Source organism: Pezoporus occidentalis, unplaced genomic scaffold (assembly GCF_034315485.1).
Source record: "Pezoporus occidentalis ecotype Australia unplaced genomic scaffold, CSIRO_AGI_Poc_V1 ctg90, whole genome shotgun sequence".
Taxonomy (NCBI): Eukaryota; Metazoa; Chordata; class Aves; order Psittaciformes; family Psittacidae; genus Pezoporus; species Pezoporus occidentalis.
In genome coordinates, this window is record NW_026916263.1 from 937,009 (window position 1) to 963,642 (window position 26,634).

The 26,634-nt window shown below is 41.1% G+C and overlaps 2 protein-coding genes across 3 annotated transcripts; one reads left to right on the plus strand and one right to left on the minus strand.

Annotated features, from left to right (window-relative positions):
- Positions 1–1,308: 1,308 nt before the first annotated feature.
- POLR3G (RNA polymerase III subunit G) lies at positions 1,309–14,944 on the minus strand. Its single transcript, XM_062605209.1, is given in 12 exon segments — positions 1,309–2,632; positions 3,105–3,262; positions 3,265–3,289; positions 3,415–3,498; positions 4,067–4,137; positions 7,511–7,558; positions 8,244–8,300; positions 11,823–11,831; positions 12,295–12,424; positions 13,884–13,935; positions 13,937–13,962; positions 14,491–14,944. Coding segments are annotated over 12 exon segments (867 nt in total). The 5' UTR covers positions 14,611–14,944; the 3' UTR covers positions 1,309–2,545.
- A 4,310-nt stretch (positions 14,945–19,254) lies between these two features.
- Positions 19,255–26,333, plus strand: MBLAC2 (metallo-beta-lactamase domain containing 2). Of its 2 annotated transcripts, XM_062605214.1 has the most exons (3): positions 19,255–19,885; positions 22,961–23,184; positions 24,960–26,333. In XM_062605214.1, the coding sequence occupies exons 1-3, from the start codon at positions 19,441–19,443 to the stop codon at positions 25,014–25,016; spliced, it is 726 nt and encodes a 241-aa protein (XP_062461198.1). In that variant the 5' UTR covers positions 19,255–19,440; the 3' UTR covers positions 25,017–26,333. The 2 variants fall into 2 exon arrangements, with proteins under 2 accessions (XP_062461198.1, XP_062461197.1); XM_062605213.1 differs by lacking the exon at positions 24,960–26,333 and having other exon boundaries at positions 19,261–19,885; positions 22,961–24,664.
- Positions 26,334–26,634: the final 301 nt, after the last annotated feature.

Consider the following 26,634-nt stretch of genomic DNA (forward strand, 5'->3'; position numbering starts at 1 on the left):
AGTGGCTGACACGCCAGAAGGCTGTGCTGCCATCCAGCGAGACCTGGACAGGCTGGAGAGTTGGGCAGGGAATAACTGGATGAAATATAACAAGGGAAAGTGTAGAGTCCTGCATCTGGGCAGGAACAACCCCAGGTTCCAGTATAGGTTGGGGAACGACCTGTTAGAGAGCAGTGTAGGGGAGAGGGACCTGGGGGTCCTAGTGGACGACAGGATGACCATGAGCCAACACTGTGCCCTTGTGGCTAAGAAGGCCAATGGCATCCTGGGGTGTATTAGAAGGGGGGTGGTTAGTAGGTCGAGAGAGGTCCTCCTTCCCCTCTACTCTGCCCTGGTGAGACCCCATCTGGAATATTGTGTCCAGTTCTGGGCCCCTCAGTTCAAGAAGGACAGGGACCTGCTGGAGAGACTCCAGCGCAGGGCATCAAAGATGATTAAGGGAGTGGAGCATCTCCCTTATGAGGAAGCCTAGGGAGCTGGGTCTCTATAGTTTGGAGAAGAGGAGACTGAGGGGTGACCTTATAAGTGTCTATAAATATATAAAGGGGGAGTTTCACGAGGATGGAGCCAGGCTCTACTCAGTGGCAAACAATGATAGGACAAGGGGTAATGGGTCCAAACTGGAACACAAGAGGTTCCACTTAAACTTGAGAAGAAAGTTCTTAGTGAGGGTGATGGAACACTGGAACAGGCTGCCCAGGGAGGTTGTGGAGTCTCCTTCCCTGGAGACATTCAAAACCCGCCTGGACACATTCCTGTGTAACACTATCTAGGTGTTCCTGCTCTGGCAGGGGGATTGGACTAGATGATCTTTCGAGGTCCCTTCCAATCTCTAGCATACTGTGATACTGTGATTGTCTGCATAGGTACAAACACTTCCAAATAAAATTGGTATACCTCTGGGGTGTGACCTGCATAGTATTTTCGTTGGATTTTCTTTACATCAGGTATGTATTTTAGCAGAATGCTTGAATGCTACACTTTAATGGTCAAATTCTTACTGCATACAGGTATTCACATAATAATGCAATACTGTGTTCCAGTAAGCAGTGAGGTAAAGTACTGCTTAACACAACACCGGACTCAAAAGGAAAACTTCTGTAGCTTCCTTTGCCGATACAATAATTGGTTTTGGTTTAAAACTGTTCTTTCATTAGATCTGATAACAGCACTGGTTATCAGGAACAGAATGTTTTAAGAAAGTAAAAGAAAAACCAAACAGCAAAACAAAAAACCCTGATCAAAACTAATATATTAGCACTGAACAATAATATTTTGTACCTAAATGCTACTGCTGAACCCAGGACAACCATCAAATGACAACAGGACACAGAGAATGCTCTCTCACTGTGTTCTGCAAGTATCTAACCCCAGGAATAAGTTTTCTTATTATCTAAGCTGTTTCTACACCTCAGCTGGCTGCTAAGTAAAATGGGTATTTCCAGACATTCTAGTTTTGCTATTCTCAGCATTCTTGTTTTGTTTTCCTAATTAAAACCTCATGTACTAAAATACTTCATCACATTCTTTTCCTACCTTTCTGGGTTGTTTATTGGGGTTGGTTTGTTTTCTGTTTGGGTTGGTTGGGTTTTTTTTTTTTGTATTGATGTGCTGTCTGTTAAGCTTGTTTCTTTAGGAAGTAAATAAATGCATTAACAGTTACATAGGTACCTATCATCAGCCATCTCACTTAACAGGTAAGAAAGTTAGTATCACCTTTAGGGATGAAGAAACTGAGGCAAAGAAAGGACTGACATTCTTGTCACTGATCTGTGTGCTACTGGTGAAAACCAGGAGTCTTTTAATTTCTTGAACTTAAAATTCTGCCATATATTCTTTCTAAATTAAATTATCCTTAATTATTACTTAATGCTTATTCCTAAACCTTATTCGCATTGTTAAGTACTACAGACTCTTTTTTACCAAGATACAAAAAATAATGAGTTTTTTTAAGTAGAATAATAGCTCTTCAAAATACTCTTATCATGTTGTTTGTCCATATTACAAAGGTACATTCAAGCCAGTTTATATTAAAGTGCTTAGTCATTAAATATTCTTAGTCACCTGAATTCAGAAGTTGCATAAATTCCTTTGCAGAAGTAGCTGCCAAATACGAGCAGCTTATGTCCATAAAGGCCAGATCTCTGCTGCAGTCATCAAGAATTTCACTTACTATTTTCATGACGTGACTGCTGAAGCATAGAACTGACTAGTGCAAATGCTTAGGCACAAGTTTGATTGAGATGCATACATTCTTTTTCTGTGCAGAGGCAATAAAACGGCATATCACTTAATCCATCAGTTGGCATTCCAGAAAGCCTTAAGAATGGGAAAGTCTGCGAAACATTTGGCAAAAGAACAAAACAGGGTCTCATATCCTGTTTTACAGTATAGTGCAACCAAAAACAATTGTCCAACATATTTTTGTAGAGTATACTTAAAACCAACAGAGCTGAAGCATTAGTTCAGTTCATACTTGGCCCACTTCCAAAATTCTGCTTCAGGTATTGTATGGCTTGAGCAGGATACCACCCAGGAACAATAGCTAGTATGTTGCTTCATCCATATTGTCAGCACTGCCAGCACTAAAGTCATCTCCGTTTTCAAAATATGAAGAAATGTATTCATTTTCCTAAACAAAATGAAAAAAACCCAAAACATCTATTGCTGTATATGTGGAGGAAACAATCTATGACAGAAACATGCTTGGAACTGCTTGAGCACCCACGTTTTGAAACAGTAATATTTTGTTTTTCTTTCCTGCTTTCTTGGGAAAGAAAGAGGAAAACATCCTAATGAAATCCTGATATCTATGAAACAAGAGGCATCACAGTCTTAGTGATGAAAATGAGTAATTTTATGTATTGATTTGTGGCAGGACACATTCCTGTTTGTGAGATCATTTTTCTGAGCTTTTTAGAAGTAACAAGTCTAACATACCCACTTGAACTACAACAATACAATACGATGAAGAATGTAAAGGAATGCCTCTTACTACAACTCTCCTTTTCAGAGAAGCTCAGGGCTTTTCTTTGTCTGACATTCAACATACTACTTAATGAGTGGGACCAGACTTTGCATAAATAGGAAAATCAACATTATACCTCTTCTTGCTCTTCTTCATCATATTCCTCTGAGTCTTCTGCATCTTCATCATCTTCACCTTCTTTGTCTTTTGTTTTGTCTTTCTCATCTTCAGATTTTTCTTCTTCATCATCCTTCTTTTCCAACTCTTGTCACAAGGCACTCTCTTTTATAACATTGTTACAGCAACAGCACATCTTCCCCACTACCAAAATGTTATGCTGCAAGTTAACAGCAAGAGAGCCGCCAGCACAACAATGCAGTGCAAATGCTTTTTGGTCAGTATTTAAAACGACATAATGTGAAGCATAAAACTCCACGAGGACTTACTTGATCAAGCATTAGCCATCGGACTTGAAGTCTACAAAAGTATGTCTCGTGTAATAAATTGAGATGATTTCCCTTTACCAGTTGCTGTTAGAATAATTGACAGTAGAAGGCCATGTCACACTTGATAAAGCAATACCACATTCTGATAATCTGTCTGCATCAAACAACTGATGGTTCACCAAGAGAAAAAATACAAGGCTGTTTCACCTTTAAGCTTCCCATTCCCACATGGTGGGTACTCACCTCCAAAACTAAGTCACTAAGTTTCTGTGTGTTTCTTCTCTCTCAACTTCCAAAATTGTTTAATTTCCAACATCAGTAGATTGCCAAAACAATAAATTTAAAAGCTCTGGCACCAATTCTTCCTTCAAGAAGATCTAGTAGTAACTCTGCTACATCACTACACAGTGCAGAACAACTGGTTGTTGTGAGTCAAACAGAAGCAAAGAAAACAGCTTCTCCACGGCCAGGTTCTACCCTTATCCTCTCCCTTGTGCTACCACATTGCAGAACAGTTGTCTGACAGAGTAACAGGACAAGGCCAGAAAAAGGCTGCTCTGGTTATTTAAGTTGTACCAAAAAACATACTGAAGGTTTCATGTTCCTTCAGCAATTTCTACTGTAGAGTTTAAAAAGAGTATGCACATCTTACCTCATTTTTTTTCAAAGTATCCACATTACTTTTAGGCTCAGAGCTTTTTGCCTTTCTTGGTTTTGCACCTCCTGGAATAAACCACATCACTATTATTTTTCTTTTAATATGGAAGAATACAAATTCACTGTTTTACTTCCTCTTAAGAGCCTATATATTGAGTATGTTAAGGAAAACCCATGTCACCTTATTAACATTACCTCAGGCTTTGAGCTACATAATTGACGGATGTGTAAATGCCTGATTTATGCAAGTGATGCCTACTGGCCCAGTCTGAAATTCGCTTTAGACAGTTAGTTGACCAAAGGTTTGGCCAAAGTATGATGTTCAGCTTCAGAAAATACTTTTCACTTACCTACATACAATATATTAGGTAACTAGGACAAAACATCAATTGTTATTTTTCACCACTTTGAGAATGAACTCAATAACGTTACCAATTCATGCAACACATTAATAAGAGCTGGATGCATCAGGCAGATAATAAAAGACAGGCAGGAGTATATTAGCTCTAACACAGAAGGCATGGTTACTGCAGCAAGATGGCTTTTGGACCACAGCTGGCTTTCATCTAATGAGTCCACAGTATGTATTTCCACCTGAATTCATAAACATGATTTTCATTAAGTTAATCTCTCCAATCCACCCTCTTCATGCTACTTCACTATATGGTGAAGCGAAGGTCAAAAATAGCATTCCAGGTAAGAGCTACCTGAATGCAGCACCCTAAACTAAGGTTGCCCGAATTCCAAGGAGATGAGAGAAACCAAAGAGCTTCAGAGCAAGAGATGTGACGGCATTTATAGAGCTCTGTGAGAAGTCCTGTTTCTCCAATGGAACTGTATTTGTCCTCTCTTGCAGAACTTCTCCTTACATGACCTATTCAACATTTTACACACTTACAACACAGGGCTGTACCTCACACAGATTAGCTCTTCTCAGAAGGGTAGAAGTGCCTGTGTAAAGTGCCAAACTGGTATAGCCACACAGCTTCCAATGGGTAAGATAGCTCATGTAACTTGCCCTGTTTCTACACTGGACTGCACTAAGTAGCATCAGAAAGAAAAATAAAGGAAGGGATGTCCTTTCTGGGGCAGAGAGTAACCCGATGAGGTTATGTATTTTATCTGGCCTAATACTGAAGGAAGCAGAACACTAAGAGCTGCTAAGAAGAGAACTGTATTCTGTCAAAAGCATTTTTCATAAATAACATTCAGTTCATTTCAGGTTTTGCCTAGGAATGGATTATGTGACAAAAGCACTGCACAAATCTGGGGGGAGTCAAGCTGCTCTGTAATAACAAAGAAACAGCATCAAAGCAAAACCACCCAGAATGAGGCAGGTTTTTAAGGAAAACAAGTGGAAAGTGTGATTCAAAATTACATCTCTACAGGCATTTAGAGACAATGTGTATAGAACAAACAGCCTGGAAATGGAAACAGACATGCAAGAACTTTCCTTAAATGCTGGGTGTCTCTGGTGTTATCATAAAATTAGACAATGGCCCATCATTAGTAGAACTTCAAGAAAACCGGTCCCTTACTTCCATGTAGCTTAGGGGCACAATGGAATATAATCTTCCCAAATACCCATTCTCAGAGTACTTGGTCTTAAACGCCTACGTCTGATTATTATCCATACATATGGATATAGCTGGCCTACGAGAGCTGAGGTTAAAACATTCAGGGAAACCAGAAAGGGAAAGGGAGAGGTGTGCAGAAAGGAAGCTATGCCTGTAAATGTAACTGTGCAGTGATGCCAAACCCACTCCTGCACTACACTAAGGGAGAACGGTGGTAGGAAGTCTCTTTGAATGTTGGTGCAGATTCTAAACTCCCTCATCATTGTGCCACTTGCTTATAAAGTGTCACCTAAGATGGCTGTCCTCAAAATAGATCTCATATGTGTCACTGCTTAGCCATTTACAAACCTCCTGAGTCACATGGATTTTTTATGGCCTCTGTATCATCAGTATTCAGGTAACCCAATTTAGGTTGCTTTGAGCAACCTGGTGTAGTGGAAGATGTCCCTACCTGTGGCAGAAGGTTGGAATTGGAGGAGCTTTAAGGTCCCTTCCAACCCAACCCAGTCTAGGATTCTGTGATGCCCAGAAAACCACCTAAACCCCCATGATTTTTGTTTTCAGGGGAACCTTTGGGTTTTTCTTTAATCCAATCAAATTCTGGTGGTCAACTGATTTTTGCCATTACAACTATGTAAGAATATGTACTTTTAAGAGCAAATAGAGAAACTGGCACAATAGAAAGACGGAAATCCCCAACAATGTGTAGTGATTCTTTCTTAGTTCATGATAATCACAATATTGTAACGAGAAATAATAAACTGGCATTTATGACTTCATTGGATCTTGGGGAGCCAATTACTGTGTCTAAAATCCAGTCCAGTTTCTTACTAAAAACCAAAACAAACAAAACCAACCAAAAGTAGGTATGTACTGGTTTCACCTTTAGGGATTTTACAAATAAGTACTAATTTTCAGTTGAAACTTGCAAATAAGTATTTAATTTTCAGTTGAACCTTGCAGTCTGCCTTTAAACCATGCTTCTCAAAGATGCTCTTAAAAGCAACAAAGCTTCCAGCTGAGCTAGTCTGCGTGACTACTGCACATTCCCTTTTCCTTTTCTAATTTATCTTTGAACTGAAAAATGACACATGAAGGACTAGGAGAAAGGGAACAAGAATGTAAACAATTATATACAACAGACAGCTAGATACAGGAGGCCAAGTGCTATTTCACATCAACAGAGAACATACTTCTACACAGAACTTAAAATTGAGAGTCATGCATGCTAGAAAACATTTTGAAAAGCAAATACATGTATGATGCTGTGTAATAAAAAAAGGTGGTTTTTTTTTCCTGTAAGTACAACCAATACCAGCTCCAACTGCTGTTGAAGGATCTGGTTCACAATTCTGCAGAAGCAAGCTGAAAACAAGCAAAGTAAAACCAGGGAAAATAGAAAACAACCTACATCACATATAAAAGGCTTCAAAAAATGCAAAAGTCAACCAAATCATAAACAGATAATTGAGAAACCCAAAATATAAAGAAAATTTGAACAGCCAGCTATTCACTGAATAGAAGAGTGAGTATTGACTAAAGATATAAATTTTCAAACCAAAAAGATCTGTGGGGTTTTTTTTTAATCTTTCACTGTTACTTGTCCTATATGTTAATATGGTACATCAATACAAAAGGCAGGAAAGGATTATAAATCTGTTCCAGTAAGTTAATAAAACATCTTACAGAGGCAAAGCAAAACCTACAAAAGACACGCAGACTTGTAAAATATTTAGAAAAAAATCTGCCAAAAGTCCTGATTATTCAGACTAACATTTCTACCATTTTTTAACCCTAGCCAGCTCCAGTATGTCTTCTATCACTCAACTAGTGCATATTAAATGGTTCTTAAAAATATATACCTTTCTTGTTCTTCCTTGGCTTCATCTCTCTTGGGAGCCTCCTCCAATCTGTTCAGAAAATAGCTTCAATATGTATGAATGATGATTTACAGCAGCAGTCCTCCCCCTTCCACCAAGGACTGGCAGGGCCCCCTGCTGTGGTTGCTCCTATTTACATGCATGTCTAAATGTTTTAGCACACAACAGTTTCAGGGAATTCTGGCTGTAGTTTAAATTGAGTACTGCCATTTCACCCACTTCATATCATGGGCATCTGCCCCAGGGAGGGCAAGGTTCAGCCATTCCAGTGGCCCACATGCTCTTCAATTTACATTCCATTATAAACCTGCATTAGTGAGCTATACAGATATGGTTGTGAAATCTGATGTTATAAAACCCAGCTACCTGTGACTGAGACATTGGGTTGGGTTATTTTTAGTTACGTCAATGTCTGCTCCCAGTTCAAAACTAGTATCTGCATGGCAAGTAAGGAAGAAGGAAAGCTAGAGCGAGAGCTAAAAATTCCACTTGTGCTGCTCATCTGTTTCAACTGAGTAAACACATAAGATCAGACTTTTTTTTTTTTCTTTTTGAGGAAACAATACTTCTTGATCTGAAAACATTCAAAGAACGTAACCCTCAACAAGGAATAAATTACTTGTTTATTTTTGCTTGAAAAATAATGAACTAAACATTTAAAGGAGCAGAATATTTCATAGATAAAGAGTTATCCTTTGGTAATCTCAGATATTACCTGGGGTCCATGTTGGATGCTCCTTGTCCTGGTACTTTTTACTGTACCTCTCAATTACTATAAAGAATAGAAAGAGTTAATTGAATTCCGTTAAATAAAATGCAACCCAGGCACAACCCTTCATATTTTCCTGTAACTAAATAGTGTACTTTTTAATTCCACATTGAACACTTTCTGATGCTGTTGTCAAACACTTAAAAAATAGTTTAATGTTACTACTCTGAGCAGTTCTTACAGTTCCCAGGACTGACTAATCATTAGCTAAGTACTTGCAAGAGCTGGATTTTACTGGCACCCCAAAAAACACAAAACCCCTGAATTGCTTTTGTGGACTATCTCCTGTCAATCAAAAAACTATCCCATGCTAAAAAAATCCGCAACAAACCCATCACCACCCAAAATGATTATAATTGATACTTCTATCCTTGGAAAGCACGAAAACATAAAGTGCTGATACAGTCAAGGAAACTAGGTTGAAAAATCAACTGAATGCTAACTCTTTTCTCAAGAGTTTCACAATAAAACCTTTGCTACAAAAGCAGCCAGTAACATTCACCACCACTGCGCTCATCACAGACAGTACCTGTAATTCCCAGCTCTCAGAATGATCATGATCAGCTAGCTCCCAAAACATTCAGTACTTCTGCAATGGCAAAGCTTTGCAGCATAACACAGAGATGTCCTGAACAGCAGCAACACATTCTAGTCCATTTAACCTCTTTCCAGGCACAGGAATTAAATTGAGAAATGCACTGTAAATGGTACAGTAGTTATACAGTACATCCATTCATACTGCAAGAAAACTTTCTTGTACAATCTCTAATGACAAAAGCAGTATCAAAACTTGTGTATTTTGAAATTGGTCCCATTTTTTCTTCTCACATTAGAATGCTCAACCACAAAATCCACTTAATGCAGAATTGCTAGTTCTGATTGCATTAGTAACTCATTATCCAAACAGGGATAGTTTTGTGGGCATGCTACAAAAAGTGTGAAGAAATACAGACTGTGACCTTTACAATCAAAAACTTCTAACATACTCACCAGAGAAAAGGAAGGGAGAAGGAAGAGATTAGAAATGAAGCTCAATTTTAAACTTAGTTAAGTGAAAGCAGAAGACCTACTTAAAACTATGTAACAAAGAGCATGCATTTAAAATGACACTGTTGCAAGTGGCATTTAAAGTAGGTGGCTTTCGCAGATGCTGTAGGAAACTGCAGGGAAAGTAAACAGGAGTTTTGGTTTCAGCTCGAAGCTCTTAGTGAAGAACTAATTGCTGATGCCATCATAAAAAAATATGTCTGACTGACTTTGGCCACTCATGGCTAATGTATTAATTCCAAACCACTGCCAAGGTGATAGTCACCCAGACATAGCAGATACACCTACAGGAAAAGTATATATGATTCATAGGTTATGAAGTGAGGAAAACAGGGAACTTATTATGGAATATGGCTACTCCTCACAAAATGAGTGTTGAAATGAATGATGAAAATCTACCCTGTATGTCACACTACAGCATCAAAATTGCCAGGTATTATGAGGCATAGCTTTCATTTACTACCTGAATAATGAAAGGAAGCTAGCTAGCTATGTCCTAATTGTTTCCCTTCTCACACTGCAAAGGACCATTTGGCTCACAGATGTTGTGCTGAAGGTTTAAAACAACCCATTTGCTCTTGTAGCAAAGCAAATTTAAGGAGCTCCTGCCCACAGTCCCCCTCCTGCCTCTTAGTCCTACCAGACATTTTCATGAAATACAAGGGGAGCAAAGGGCTATAAACCAGATCACAGGAAAGATCAGCTAAAAATTATCTACTCTGGGGTAAGAAAGTGATTTTCTTAAAGCTAGGCCCCTTCTGCTACATAATGCAGTTCCAAAGACAACTGCGTACCATGACTGAGATGAAAGCAAGCTTTTTAAGCTGCAGACCACTGCTGATGTAATTATATCCCACCTCTCAGCCAAGGCATTTTTGCACAACTGCAGGTTCAGTGAAAGGTTCCCTCAGTGTACCAACCTACCCTTGGGGAGATAATAAGAACATCTGTAGCATTATCTGAGCATTCAACTGTTTTCCCTGCAACTGCCAGTTTTTGTAGAAGTCTTCAAAGCAGACAGCTCTACTAAGAAGCATACTCAGTTACAGGGCGCGATCACTTGGTCTCAGAAAGAAGGCCGCAGAAAGAGAAGATGATTTTGAGGTGAACAGTAAGAACCATCAGATGAGGCAGAGCTAGAAAAGAGAGATAATATGTTCTCACAAAGTGGTTGGCTCCTTGGAAATAACCCTGACCAGCTCTCAGGCATAGCAGTTTGCTTTTGTGTGCCTGAAAACTGCAAACTTCAAGCCTGACAAAGATCAAGAGCACTGCAAGCCTCTAGTAAGATGAGAACCCAAAGACACTGAAATTTGTTTCCTCAGAAGATGAAAGAGAAGATGTGATAAAAGAGTAATCTGGAATTCATAATAGGGATCTAGAAAGGAAGATCAGATCTCTTCTCCTTGTTCCTAACCAAGCTCTTACCTGGCCGCACCACCAGGGTCCACCATGGGCTGTGCCTGTGCTGCACTACAGCTTCCTGCTGCTGACTGCTGGCCTCCAGATGCAGCTCAGAGAAAATACTCTGCCTTTTGTGAGCCACAACATCTGGGCAGCAGCCTGTTCACAGCTTGCACTGCAGAGTGCTGCTCCATTTTAATCAGTGCTTTAGTGTAAGAACAAGTGGACAATCAATAACGTGTTAATCAGTGTTATGTTCAAAGCCTATTAAAAAACCCTGCATGCAGCCTGAAAAACCTCTAGAATTGGCCCCTACCTCATGAACAAAAACTATCAAGAATTCAGAGGGGATTGGAAAATGAACCTGTATCATACTGACATCATGAATATTCAGTCAGAAAATATTCTGATGGTTTTGGTGTGAAAATTAAATCGTGTAATTTAGAGTTCAAGTCAGCTCTCATTACTCAACATCACCACAACATAGAAAAGAAAAGATTATCCAGTGTTTGGCCATTTTGGATTTCTTAAACATTTTATAAAGCTTTTTAATGACTTCGTATTGCACTAACTGGAACTAGGGTTCAACACGCGGCACTTCCCACTATGCTGTATTTCCTATTTTCCTGTGACAGGCCTTGCCATTCAGAACATGCAAACATGCACTCAGGTGTATGACACCCATAGGCAAAAGCCACAAATAGAAAGAAGCCCTTCTCACAGTAATAATCTCCTGTAGCTGCTAGATTTACAATATTCCCACATTAAGGGAGACAGACATTAAAGTCTTCCTACCCCGCTCTCAATCTTTCCCCACTAGCTCGGTTTTCCTACCAGAAAGCTTGGATTTTAACAGTATTATAATGTGTGACTGGATGTCAAGTATAGCATAGCATTATCAAACAATAAAAAAGTGGGTAATTTTTAATTATGTGCAGCAAAAGACATTCTTAGGTCAAGCAGAGTTAGATCAAGCTTTGGCTTCTAATCCAGCTCTGCTTCTGAAGCCAACCTCAGTAAATCATTTATCCATCTCAATCTTTGTATTTCAGGTGACTTGTCAGTAACACTTACCAGTCTTTCCTGAATGGACATAGGGGGAAAAAAATCAGTACCTTTAAAAATGTCCAGCTATTAAATACAACATTATTTTAAGGATGTGTTTACACATTAAAATAGTATTTACTACGGATTTTTTTTGCTGCAATGCAAAATTTTGGGGTATTTTAACACGTACATATGCCTGTTTTGCTTGTATTGGCATATAATTGAAAAGACTGCATATACTTGGTCTAAAAGTTTCTTACTGTGTATCAAATGGAACACATGTTTCATACCTCTCTCTTTCACACAGTAATTGCACTTGTAGGTGTGTGACCTACAACTTCAGTAGTAAAAGCAATAAAGCTCTCTCTTAAACTGCCGACTTTATTCCTCATTATCAGTACAAAATACATCTTCACCACACACATTTCACTACATTGTCCTTCACAGAATAACAGCTACTGAAGGTAGGTATATAAAAATAAAAAGCACACAAACAAACCTTCACAATCTTCTTCTACTGCCACAAAATATGGCATTTTTTTCATAGTTCCTCTAAGGTCTTGTTTTAAGGCCAACATGTAATCTTCATCTTCTCCTGTTTTCAGAGGCACTGGCTTATTGTCTGTACTCTGTACAAATTATATTTATTAATTATAAGGTCTTAATATCCACAAAATACGCAGGAACACTAATAAAAGCTACAATAAACACAGCTAATCACAAAAGAGTGCAACTGTGCATTATACTACTTCACAAGTATACTTTATTGCATTCTGACAAGCACAACTATGTTTACAACTAAATTTATACCTTTTATGAATATGTATCTTTATCAAAAAAACATCAAGAAGCCAAGCAAAAGAAAAAAGTATTAAAACTTTAACAGTGCAATAGTCATTCATGGTCATGTTAAGCTCTTAATTGCCAAAAGCAGTTTTACACACCAGCCCAACTTACTCAGAAATCATTGCTTCCCCCCTGGAGTAGTTCTGGCCTTAACCTCTTCTAAAACAGTGGTTTAACTGCATTAAATATGATTGCTTTAAGTAACAGGGACACCCTCTCCATGACTTGTCATGCAAATAGGTTGTGCCATTACATAACCAGGAAGCACACAGGCCCTCACCTTCATGCAGTTCAGTTTCTGTCTGTTGAATTTAATTGTTAAGGTTTGGATTTTTTGTGTTTGTTTTGTTTTTTTAACTATGAAGGTTGAAATTGGAAAAGCTATTTAAGCAAAAACAGTTTTAAAAGTATACAGAACACTAGAGCCAGAGACAGAATTAGAGAACGGATTACATTTCGTTCACACCACAGATGATGTGCAGTCAATTCCTGAGTGGTAAGTTGCAATGCATAAAGTGCTACCACAAGTCCCAGAGCTGGATTATGACAGGAATTTATTGCTTGCAGCTATCTGCTGTCTTGCCAATGTTTTAAATCACTAATGTTGCTGATGGTAAGCTGATGCTCCTTAATTGGGTTTCTAATTGCATCTACAGGAAATTCACAAGAACTCAATGTGTACTAGAAATATGTAACAATGACAATTCACTGTTTAATTTCACTGTAAGTCAGTCAACAGCTCTAATACAGTTTGAGACACTGCCCAATTATTAAACATGACTCTTGAAGTTTTTATCAATCCTAGTTATGCCACTGGGTTGACTGGGTTCTTTTTTCTTTTTTTAACGCCATTAGACTTCCCTTTAGAAGTTTAACTTAGTTCTGAAACTTGATTCACAGAAGCAAAAAAGCATCTTCAGCTTCTCCATGGTCTAAGACAGTAGAAGCTAATAATTCTCCTACAGGGCTGATTATTGCTGACTATAACTGCAGAAGCTGTAGTTCACACAGAATTCAGTTGACTTGTGCTATCAAGCAGACTGCAACGTTCACATTAGGAACAGACTTAGTACCCAAGAAATCACGTAACTGTGAAGGTGGACTAAGTATACATAACATCTGGCTCAGTAAGTCAAACCTTGGATGAAATAACTATTCAGAGACATCTCAGCACAGCATCAGTTATAAGTCAGACTTGCAAGTCCTGTATCATAACATGAGACTGAGAAAAATTTCATGCACCTTGATCAAATCCTCCCATAGGCGGGAAATTCACTTACATAAAACCACAACTTTCTGCCTCGAGATTGTCTAAACTTCCCTGCATAGCAAACTGCAGTCAGAAAATGCTCTTTCTTCCCCTTTAATTTTAAAATGCATCCCAAATGCCAAAATTCAATTAAGTTTCCTTAATTGCATAAAATACCTTTATTTTCAAATTGGTTTCAAATGCAGCTATTGAGATACAAGATAATCATCAAAATCTTTTAAGTTTGCATGAATGATAAATTTCTAAAATCAGCAAATCCATTCATAGCTTCAAATGCTAGTATAACTGAATTTCAAACGAATTCAGATATCCAGGTTTCTGTTACTGTAATGTCCAGAAAATCAAATTATGATGAGGATTCAAATCAATGAACATCTTGCAATCTAGTTAAATATGTAATTCGACAGTTAGCAAAGGGACAAGAAATAACAGTAAGAAAAATGATTGCTTACATGAAATACTTCAAAACTGACCCAAAGAGCTTAGGTTTGTTCATGTATTTCATTACATTACCTAAACATTAGAGTGTCTCTTTACCTGAACACAGAGAACGTGCTCAAAGATATTTGCTGTACTTACAGGGAAGGGTGGTGGAGGCTGACATGTGACATCAGGCAGAGCAGCACCTTTAGCAAAACCAATGGCCTCAATGTTGAATGTAAATGCAGAACATCCTCTTCCTCTACTTGACCCTGTCATTTGAAGTTACTGAAAATATGACAGATATTTAAAGATTTCTTTTTGCTACATGTATCAAATGCATGTATACCTATGACATTAATGTCTAATAAATATTATACAGTACTTTTAAAACCAAAGATAATTTTAAATAATTTTTTTTTCCCACCCTCTATAAATCTGGTACATGACTAAAATCAACTCCCCCTCATTTCTGGTAGCCACCTCTGTGTGCCTGAAATTACATCCTAACCTAGGGATTTTAAAATTCTTCTTCTAAACCTTAGATGCACTGACTTGAGTTCCATGAGGGTGGAAGAATGAGAAAGAAGATGAAAAAAACCCAACAGAAGTTCAAGGACCCAGATATAGGTGGAAGGTGTCCCTGCCCCATGCCAGAGTCAGGGGGTTGGAACTAGGTGATTTCTAATGTCCCTCCCAACTCAAACCACTCTATCATTCTATGATTCCATGAACCTGAACTGCTTGTGAATATATTCTGCAGTTTCTGAACTTTCCTCAAAAAAAACGTTTTGTGTTTGTCACACATGGCTTCTTCCTCCTTCAGATTATTCCCCCCCTCCAACCTCCCTCTATGTGTGTAACTAGTTTTGGGTACTGATAAAAAAACCAAAAGCAAAGAGGTTTGATGTAAAAGCATCAAAGGACTCCAGTATGTCTGCAAGCTGATCAAAGAAAGTTATTGCTAACTGAAGCGTTTCACCAAGGATGCAAAAGGAACATAGATTACAAAACTACATTTACAGTCAGATCTTGCCACCTTCACCGTTAGGACAATTGTCATCACAGGATTTTATGGCCAGTAGGTTGGCAAGAAAAGCAAAATGTGAGCGACACTTCTTACAGGGAAGATGTCAAGAAATGGGACACAAGAGAAGCCCAGCTGAAGCAGTATGCTACTGCTCCTTCCCAAGACCACAGCAAGACCAATTTGAGGCCCCAGTCTAGAAATCATAGAATCATAGAATAGTTAGGGTTGGAAAGGACCTTAAGATCATCTAGTTCCAACCTCCCTGCCATGGGCAGGGACACCTCAAACTAAACCATCTCACCCAAGGCTCTGCCCAACCTGGCCTTGAACAATGCCAGGGATGGAGCATTCACAACATCCCCGGGGAACCCATTCCAGTGCCTCACCACCCTTACAGTAAAGAACTTCTTCCTTATATCCAATCTAAACTTCTGCTGTTTAAGTTTTAACCTGTTACCCCTTGTCCTATCACTACAGTCCCTAATGAAGAGTCCCTTCCCTACATCCTTACAGGCCCCCATCAGATGCTAGAAGGCTGCTATGAGGTCTCCACACAGCCTTCTCTTCTCCAGGCTGAACAGCCCCAACTTCCTCAGCCTGTCTTCATACAGGAGGTGCTCCAGTCCCCTGATCATCCTTGTAGCCTCCCCTGGGCTTGTTCCAACAGTTCCATGTCCTTTTTATGCTGAGAACACCAGAATTGCACACAATACTCCAGGTGAGGTCTCATGACAGCAGAGTAGAGGGGCAGTATCTGCTCCTTTGACCTGCTGGTCACGCTTCTTTTCGTGCAGCCCAGGATATGGTTGGCTTTCTGGGCTGTGAGCACACATGGAAGCTGGGTCATGTTCATTTTCTCATCGACCAGCACCCCCAAGTCCTGCCCAGGGCTGCTCTGAATCTCTTCTCTGCCCAACCTGTAGCTGTGCCTGGGATTGCTCCAACCCAGGTGTAGGACCTTGCACTTGGCATGGTTAAACTTCATAAGGTTGGCATCAGCCCACCTCACAAGCGTGTCAAGGTCCCTCTGGATGGCATTCCTTCCCTCCAGCGTATCAACCGAACCACACAGCTTGGTGTCATTGGCAAACTTGCTGAGGGCTCACTCAATCCCACTGTCCATGTCACCAACAAAGATGTTGAACAAGACCAGTCCCAACACCGATCCCTGAGGGACACCACTCGTTACTGGTCTCCAGCTGGACATTGAGCCATTGACCACAACTCTTTGTGTGCGGCCATCCAGCCAGTTCTTTATCCACCGAGTGGTCCATCCATCAAATTGATGTCTCTCCAATTTAGAGACAAGGATGTCGTGTGGGACAGTGTTGAACGCACTGCACAAGTCCAGGTAGATGACGTCAACTGCTCTACCCTTCTCCATCAGTTCCGTAGCCCCATCATAGAAGGCCACCAAACTGGTCAGGCAGGATTTTCCCTTCGCGAAGCCGTGCTGGCTGTCACCAAGCACCTTGTTGTTTTTCATGTGCCTTAGCATGCCTTCCAGGAGAATCTGCTCCAAGATTTTGCCTATGTGCTGTTTACCTGTCCTGGGTTCAGCAGTAGCAGTCATTTTTCTCCTCCTTGGTAGCTGGTGTAGTGCAGTGTTTTGACTTTCAGCTCGGGAACAGAGCTGATAACAAGGATGTTTTGGTTTGGCCAAGGACTTTGTGAGCCTCATGCTCTGCCAGGGAGGAGGGGAAGCCAGGAGGAAGCAGAGACAGGACACCTGACCCAAACTGACCAAAGAGGTATTCCATACCACAGCACGTCATGCCCAGGAGGTAACTGGGAGTTAGCCAGAAGGGCTGGGAGACTGCGGGGTTGGAGGAGGTATCGGTCAGAGCTTGGTCGGGCTGGGGGGGCGAGTTATTGGTCGGCTGGTGGTGAGATGATGTATTCTCTTCCCTTGTTATTTCCTTTATCATTATTATCATTGGTGGTAGCAGTAGTGATTTGTGTTATACCTTAGTTACTAAACTGTTCTTATCTCAACCCGTGGGAGTTGCATTCTTTTCGATTCTCCTCTCCGTCCCTCCGGGAGCAGGGGGAGGGCAAGAAAGGGGGGGAAGTGAGCGAACGAATTACCTGACTGGGTTTAAACCACGACAACCATTAACTGCAAGGTTACTATTTTGTACCCTGTTGGTAAGAGTGAGTCTGTTCTAGGCTTACTGCTGTATTATCAAAATCTATTCCCTGTATTATCAAATCTATTCCCACCATTAGTGGGCAGGTGAGATAACAAGTTCAAACAGGAAACAAGAAACAGCACAATACCTACAGTTTCTCATATGCTTGTCTAGAATAACAAGAAATGTGGACAAGAGTTATTATTAGAAGCAAAGAAATGCATACTTAAGATCTTTTAAGGTTTTCCAGATGGAAGCAATGGCCTTTATTATCAAATGCCATTGAGAAACTGATTGATGCAAGTACTGTCTTACTTATGATTTTCAACGCAAATAAGCTCTGCTTGGAAATTACATTACATATTTCCACATCACTCAGCAGCATATAAGACTGTCTAAAAATAAAGACAGACCTAAATAAATCATTTTAAGAATGACAACAAAGCACAAGCAAAGTCTGAGCATTTAATTACCTGGAAATTAAAAAGAAATAGCAAACTCAGTTGAAGAGAGAATGAAAAGCAAGATGTGAGCCTGACAAAAAGGAGAAATATAAAAGATATAGTAAAACCCCAAACACAAGCAATTACATTATCCATGTGTGAAAAAAAAAGGGAGTGAACAACAGAAAACAGAAATATAAAAAAAGGTAAGGGAAATGTCCAGCTAGCAAGGAGAGGCACACTGTTTGCATTATTACGGTGAATGTACAGGTCCATTTCTTAAAAGCTGCTCTAAAATTAATTTTCAGTAAGACTGTCTTGAAACAACAGCATATTAGTGTGATGAGAAGTAACAAATTTCAAAGTAGAGGTATTTCAACTCCACATTTTTAGTGAGAATTGTGGCATTTTCAAGCATACCAGCTTAGGTTTATGTCTAAGGACACCATGAAGTGACACTGACGGATGACTGAAGAAATAATGAAGGAAACGCTGAGCTGTAGAACTAAGTCACCAAGCATGACAAAGTTACCACAATGACTAGCATTTTGGCTACCACAAGGGATGCTGAATGGAATGGCTGGGCCCATTTTTGTGCCTGTGGATGATGTGCGTGTCACTCTACAAATGAGGAGAATTTCAGGTTTAAGCTTTTAAATTTTGTTCAAAACTACGTACGCTGTGGCTCAGGCAGTCAGCAGGGAATGAAAAGCAGCCAGTGGCATGGCAGCCGGTGCGAGGAGACTTAGTGCCGGGATGAGCTCTCCTTATTTTTCTCAGAGCAAAAGTTTCAATAGTGTTTGGATCCTTGATTTTCAGAAACAAGTGCAGCTGGTGGAAGGGAAGAGCATATAAAGGAGAAAGGACTGAAATACAAAGATTGGGGGGGGGGGGATGTGTTTGTTGTTTTTTTTTTTGTTGTTGTTCTTTTCTTTCTGTTTTTTTTTTCTTTTCACCTAATGACCCTCAAGGTAAAATTACAGAATCCCAGACTGGTTTGTGTTGGAAGGGACCTTAAAGCTCATCCAGTTCCAGTCCCCTGTCACAGGCAGGGACACCTTCCAGTAGACCAGGTTGCTCCAAGCCCCGTCCAACCTGGCCTTGAACGCTGCCAGGGGTGGGGCAGCCACAGCTTCTCTGGGCAACCTGTGCCAGTTATTGATGAAAGTGCTAAAAGAAGGCGTTATTTACCGGATGAAAGCACTTATCACCGGCCGATGTCGTGTGCGGATACACCCGGCCGGCTCCTCCCTCGCCCGGCCGGCTCCCTCATCCCGCGCTGTCGGTCCCCCGCGCCTCATGCCTCTGTTTCCCCCGTCGCAGACGCGTCTCAGCCGCCTCCGCCCGGCCCTGTCACGCCAGAAGAGGCGGTTTCACCTCTTCCGACCTCTCGCAGGTCCCCCTCAGGCCTTCCTCCCCGCCGCTCTCCGCCCGCGGGTGCCGCAGTGGGCCGGGCCCGGCGCTACCCCGCCCCGCCGCGGTGAGGTGAGCCGCCGGCGGGACCATGGCGGCGCTGGAGTGGTTTGCGCACAAGCCCCTGGGCGGCGGCATCTTCTGGATCCAAGAGCGCTTCTACGAGTCGGGAAACAGGGCCAACATCTGGCTGGTGCGGGGCTCGCAGCGGGACGTGGTGATAGACGCGGGTCTGGGGCTGCGCAGCCTTCCCGACTACCTGCGCGCCGCAGGGCTGCTGGCCCCGGCGGACGCGGCCGAGCCGCGACCGCTGCTGGCCGTGGCTACACACGTCCACTTCGACCACTCGGGCGGGCTGCAGCACTTCGAGGAGGTGGCGGTGCACAGCGCCGAAGCTGCGGCCCTGCTACGCGGAGATAACTACGAGGCCGTCACCTGGCTGTCGGACCGGGAGGTGGCGCGGCCGCCGCGGCCCGGCTGGCGGGCTCGGCAGTTCCGCGTCCCCCCGGTCCGGCCCAGCCGCCTGCTGCAGGAGGGTAAGCGGCATTCACTCGAGGATGGAGTGGTGCGCAGTGTTTGTGAGTCGCGTGGCACAGCGGCAGCCCTCTTGCCGCTGCGCTCGTTCTGCTTTATGCGTTTCCTCGTGTTGCGTAGACTCGTATTGAGGTTTAGGTTGGAAGGGACCTTACAGCTGATCCAGTTCTAACCCCTTGCCATGGGCAGGGACACCTTTCAACCAGATGTGATGCTTAAACTGATGTTTTCTTCTTCGCTTACTGTCTCTGCAACCCTGTTTGCAGAATCTAAAAGCCATCCGATGTCATCAACATGGGACAACAAAGCCCCCACGTAGTGGGTTATATTCTTAAACGATTGTTTCTACCACTTCTCAAAGTATTGATGGGACCTGGCAAACAGACACCGTTCAGCCTGGAGAAGAGAAGGCTCTGAGGAGACCTCAGAGCAGCTCCAGTGCCTAAGGGGGCTACAGGAAACCTGGAGAGGGCCTTTGGACAAGGGCCTGAAGGGACAGGACAAGGGGAATGGCTTTAACCTGACAGAGGGGAGATTGAGATGAGCTCTTAGGCAGAAGTTCTTCCCTGTGAGGGTGCTGAGGCCCTGGCACAGGCTGCCCTAAGAAGCTGTGGCTGTCCCATCCCTGGCAGTGTCCAAGGCCAGGTTGGATGGGGTTTGGAGCAACCTGGTCTAGTGGAAGGTGTCCCTGCTCATGGCAGGGGGTTGGAACTGGGTGAGATTTAAAAAGTCCCTTCCAGCCCAAACTGTTCTGTGAAATACCCTGTGCATGCCTGATCTGTTTGCCCACTGATGCAGGTATTTTTTTCCTTAGACTGAGAATCACTCAGTGGTAATTCAAGTGACTAACTGAGCAGGTTTCGCCTTAGGCTTCTAACGGTATGTCACCATGTCAATCAGCTCTAGTATCTGGTGGCCCTTATTATTTACAAGCTGTCAAGGCATAACAGTGTAAAGAACAAAGCAATTTATTGAAAGAGGTATTTCAGAGAACAGGGGTTTTGTTTTACAGAATTTACATAAATGTAACTTCTACTGAAGTGGCTTCTACCGATAGAAATCCATTTAGCCTCTTGCAGCAAACAATGACTAGGTTATTTTAGCAGCAACCCACCTAATAGTACAGTATGGTAAAGAAGGAGTTATAGGGTAACTATCTGACAGACAGGTGACACCTTTTGCAGGGGTCTCGCTGTCTTCTTTATAAGTTAGGCCATCCTGCATAGATGCTTGGAAAACCAGAACTGAACTTACTGAAGGCTTCAGAGATCTGGTATGAGTTTTAACAGAAGTTTAAGTGGTATTATCTTTAAAAGGGAGGAATTATTAAAAAGATAATCTTATAAAAGATGAAGCAAACTCGCTGTCAAAGTAACATCAAGGTTTCTAAGACAACATTCACTGAGACAGGCTGTGTGGAAGTGACATATCATAGTGCACATGGAAGGCTGTAGGGCAAGGATATCCAGCAGTGCTGAAAATACAGAAGGTGACAGTACTCTGTTACAGTCCAAAGCCACAGCTTTTTTTTTTTGTACATTGCCTGCCTCACTTGTTTAGGTTTTGCATTATCTTAACCTTACCAGATCTTTCACTGTAGCTATTCTGGCTAAAATTGCATTTATTTGTATTGTGCCTTACCATTTAGTGTTTTCCTAGTCACTTGCATCTCGTAAGACTCAAGAGCTTCCTTCAGCTGTCCCTTCAAGACAGGTTCAGAATGTAAGAATTGTTCTTAAATTCTGTGTGCATCTTTTAACTTTTGGATGCCATATTCTGTTTCTTTGTATTTTTTCAGTGCCAGGAGCAGTTTGAAACCCAACTACACACTCTCCTCCATTAACTTCACCTTCACTGTGGTTTCCTTCACCAATACAGGCATTTTCAGCATAATCTTCTCAATGTCAAGTCTATTTCTTTCTCCTGCCAAGGCTGCCCAACATTTCCCTGAAAGAGAATTTGTCTGAAAATTCCCTTTTATAATTTTGAGACTAGCTACTTGTGCAATGTGGGGATCTGTGCCCCTGTTGGATACAGCATGGTCAGACGTTACCTCTCCAGTGACTTCTCAAAACTGTTGTAGCATGTTCAGTACTCCTTTTCAATTGAACACCAAAAATCCTGTCACAAAAGGTATGACTTCCAGTACTTAAGTACCTCTAGGCTTGGTGAATCGTGAGGAAATCTGTGGCATGCCTGTCTCTGGTGTGAGGCAGATCAGTAACTTTCAGATTTCAAGTAGTAGCAGAGGTCTGGTAACTTTCTTGTTCTCCTTGGCAACTGAAGTGAAGATTATCTTAATTATTGTTTAAGATGGTACTGGATGTTATCTTTTAGAACTCTTTCATGTAGTTTGGCAGCTGCTTGCGAGAAGGCTGCTTGTATGTTGGTCTTCCGTCCCTACGTAGTACTAAAGTTTACGTATTTGCCACTTCTTAATTAGTGGGGTTTGCTCATTTATAATTAAGCTGGCATTACAGTTTAAAATCAGCAGCTGACTTACTTGGCCAGTTCTTCATCCGTAGGCTGAAAGGACTGGTTCAGTGGCTAGAACAGTGAAAAGACATCTAGGTTTCAGCTGGAAAAAAAAATTACTTCATGTTAAGGAAGTACTGTTTTTATGTATGTGACCGAATGAGATGAAGAAAGTGCATGGAGGCTAGTCCTGCAATTCATGTTCTGTCCTTTTGCCTTTCAGAAGTATCAGCAGGCAAATTAAATGATAGTAAAATGACAACAAATTGTAAAATACTTACTTTTTAAACTTTAAAAGGAGACCTGGTTTACTGCTTGTTTCCTGTTTTATTTTGTCTATTACATTCCTTTCCACATTGTTTAGTTTATTAGCAAATAGATTGAATTAATATAGCCCAAGCTTGTGTTAACTATTACCATAATTGGAAAATACCCGTTTGTCAAGCCTGTCTTTCAGTTTCTTCTTTGGCACTCACCAAGAAAATAAATGTCCTGCTCCCACTGTGGATATATAGTATGTTTAAACTCTCAGTGTATGGGTAGGTCGTACTCTTTGTGGTGTCTATCATACATATATTTTCCTGTAACACATTTGTTTGCAGGGGATGAGATCAGCCTTGGAGACCGACAGCTTACTGTCATGCACATGCCTGGTCATTCCAGAGGCAGCATTTGCTTACACGACAAAGAACGGAAGATTTTGTTCAGCGGGGACGTGGTGTATGATGGGTCCATGATTGACTGGCTTCCCTACAGCAAAATCAGCGACTACGTTGCAAGCTGCCAGCGCCTCTTGGAGTTAGTGGACAGAGGTCTTGTGGAGAAGGTGCTGCCTGGGCACTTCAACATCTTTGGGGCAGAAAGGCTGTATTGGTTAGCTTCCAACTACATTTCCCAAGCTGGGATCTGTCACAAGGTTTCTACTTGTGCCATGAAGTCCATTGCAAGCATAGCACTTCGCATTACAAATCCCAGAGTCACTTCCTAGTGTTTCTTAGTGTGTTTTGTGTGGTCTGCTCACTGTTGAAAAACCAAATGGCTTGTGAAAGCATTGATACAGGCAAAAGCAATATGCCTAAGTAAAAAGCTGGCAAATTGATACAGATGAGCTGCAAAAGTTCTCCTACTTTATTCCTACTTTTATAAAAAGTGTGTCAGTTGGTTGCTTCAGCCCAAGCTGCTGATTTTCTGTCTATTTCAGGGCATGTTTGCACACATATTGGGATTGAAATATATCATTTTATTTTTGTTACAATTCTGACAGGTGCACATATGCCAAAACAAGAGGTTTCACATTTATGCCTGAAACCTTGTAGCACTAGACTTGTGACCATCCACTCAACTCCTGCTCAGGTTTTGGCGTAACACAGCCTGTGCCAAGAGCTGGTGTGTGCTGGTGGGAGCAGTACATCCATGGGACTCGTTGGGCAGAAAGAGGTGAAGGACGTCCTGCAGCCATTGTCACCTGCTTAGTGCGTGCTGCACTCCTGCATCTTTGCAGAGTAGCTGTCTGGCAGTGTCTTTAGAATCCACTAACATACAGATGTGCTGCAGACCAGACTTCCAAGTTGGAAGGTATACATCAGCTTACCCCAAAAGCTTGTGATGCAGATCTAGCATCAGATGGACTGTTGAGGCTATCATGCCTCCCAATGGGGTGCAGGGAATACCTGTGCCTTGACGGAGAAGCAGGAAGGAACGCTCTTGCTGTTGCCTAGGGAACTGTTTGGTTATAGATGTGCAAGTTAGGAACTGGAGAATTCGTAAGCTAATGCATTAATGTGTTAAACTAGCCTGTACAAAGTGGTTTGAGCCCTTGCTTGATATGTTTGATTTTTTTCTGATGAGCTCATTAAAAAATAAAATTACTTACAGAGTATGTTTTTCTGTAAATTTGAGCAAACTGGACTGTAATAAACTTAAAGGCTTTATTTGCAAGTAAAAGTATTTTTATGTGACTGGATTGTAACTCGGTTCTTAATGCTCCGTGGTAGGGGAAGGAGGGAGGCTTTACCATTATCTTGCCCTACTGCAGGTGCTGGATTAAACAGCCCATATGCTTGTTATTACAAAGTGAATGTAGCTTGAGCTGTTTACTGTCTGCTTATAAAGTGTTTTCTGCATAGGTTTTATATTAAAAGTGCATTGCATTTGAGTCTGTTCCAAAAAAAAGTTATATACAGTGAGAAATGCTAAATGACATTGTAACTTGCATATAAAAATTGAATGTGTGATACTTAAAAGCTGTTGAAATGGGTAAAGTTTGTGTAATTATTCTAACAGTATATTTAACTTTTTTAAAAGGATACTGTCTGATGTTATTTTTGTATATGGACATATATACTTTACTAAAGAGTGCATAAGTTTCTCCCAAATTTTAGTGCAGTTTGATTTTATGGGGAAGGTTCCTCCTCACCCCTCATCATGCCCAGCAGAGATGGAGTCCAAAGACTAGGCTCCATCTGAGGCATGGGGGAGTGGAATTTGAAGCCTTCTTAACTGCTGCGAATTCTGTTGGAAAACAGCAATTGCAAAATAAAAAGTATCTCTGTAAAAAATATGAAAGAAAATATTTTACGTCTTGCTTTTCTCCTTTCACAGATCACAGCACTCCTGCCTTTACTATTTGAGTATATTCTTGACCAGGATTTATACTGATAGGTTGTGCCTAGCTCTTGTTAGCAGTGCCTGTCTCCAAGCTGAAGCACAATGGCAAGTGGGCAGACCAGGTGCAGCAATGCAGTGCTTGAAAGACCTGCTACCACTCATATCATTGTCTTTTTTTTTGGAGAAACCCAAAAATGTCAGTGTATTTCATGAGGGAGTGTTTAATCAGCAGGTAAACTTCTGTCATAAATGAAGCCAAGAGCTTTTTGTCTTGGCTCGTTTGTCCATAGGAAGAAACACAAAAAGTTAGCCTGGGAAGCAAAACAGCTGTTCAGTGAAGAAGCCCAGAACAAACTCCACGGTGTCGTTTTCCTTTTTAGCCTGCTGATACATGCTGCTATTCACACAGTAGTCCAGGCACTGTTCAGGATAGCCAAGGGTTCACAGTGGGCAATCGCAGATACGAGGTGGCTGAAGTCCGAGTGGCCAAAGAAACACACAGCACCAAAGCTTACCAGTTATCCAGGTGAAGCTGTGGTGTCACAGGTTACCCAACAATAATTGAATTCCTTCAAATTAGCCATCTGTGGCATAATACCAGTAGTAATCTTGCTCTATCCTATCAGTAAGGCTGTAGGAGCACTGGTGCTAAGCCCTGTGCAGTAACACAGAGAGACCTCTTCTGCCCCAAAGCCTGCCAGCTGCTAAAATTTTGGGAATGTTCATTAGGAAAGTGAGAGCATGTTGAACTAGCATTTTGTGTTATACAGCCATTAGTTTATTTTATCCAATATTGATAGACTTGAAACCCTTTTGAGCTCCTAAGAGAAGGCTCACATGCATGCCAATTCAAAAGGGAAGATACCCATCATCATTACTTTAAATCTGTGCTCAGTATCAGGTACAACGTCCTCACATGTCAAAATGCCCTATTAAGGCATGCTTAAGTCCATTAAGTATATGTAGATAACAGCAATTGCCTGAGTTTTTTTTTACCTTGACCAAAATCTAGGAATGATTTCCCAGATCAGAATTATGCTTTACATGAACATAGCCCAAAATGGAGAGTAAACTGCTGCTATGATCCCATTGAAACTAGTTTTTGAAGGTCCCAGAATTATTTTTGTGTTGTAAGAAATACACTACTAGATCAATGATATATCTTAAGTGTAAAGAACTGTCTGTGACTACTGTTAAGAATTAGCCAAGTTTTAGAGTTTGGCAGTGGCCTTGTAACACTTCTTGGATTGAATATTTAAAACATACATTGTAAGTTTAAATATTGCAACATCTTGGGTATTAGAACTTTGTTGATTTACTCGTAAAATCTAAATGTATGGGAAGTTTTGCTTCATAATGTGTCAAGACTTATGTTAACAGTTGACACATAAAAAAAATATTTTATCATAATAAAGTTATAATCCTGTGCAGTTCAGTCATAATTTCTAGGTGTTTTTCAAGAGAAGCACTTTTTGATTCTAAATGGAGTATAAAGTCTTTAAAAGTTGCTAGCAGTGTTCTGAACAGGAAACTGCATTATAAATGTTTATGTATCATGGACAAATGCTGCAAAGTTTGTATAAAACCATGAGTGGTACTTCTTGGAAAAAAAAAAATCCACGTTTTAACACAAATCAGAATTAGGTTTTCGCAGAATTTGTACACAGAA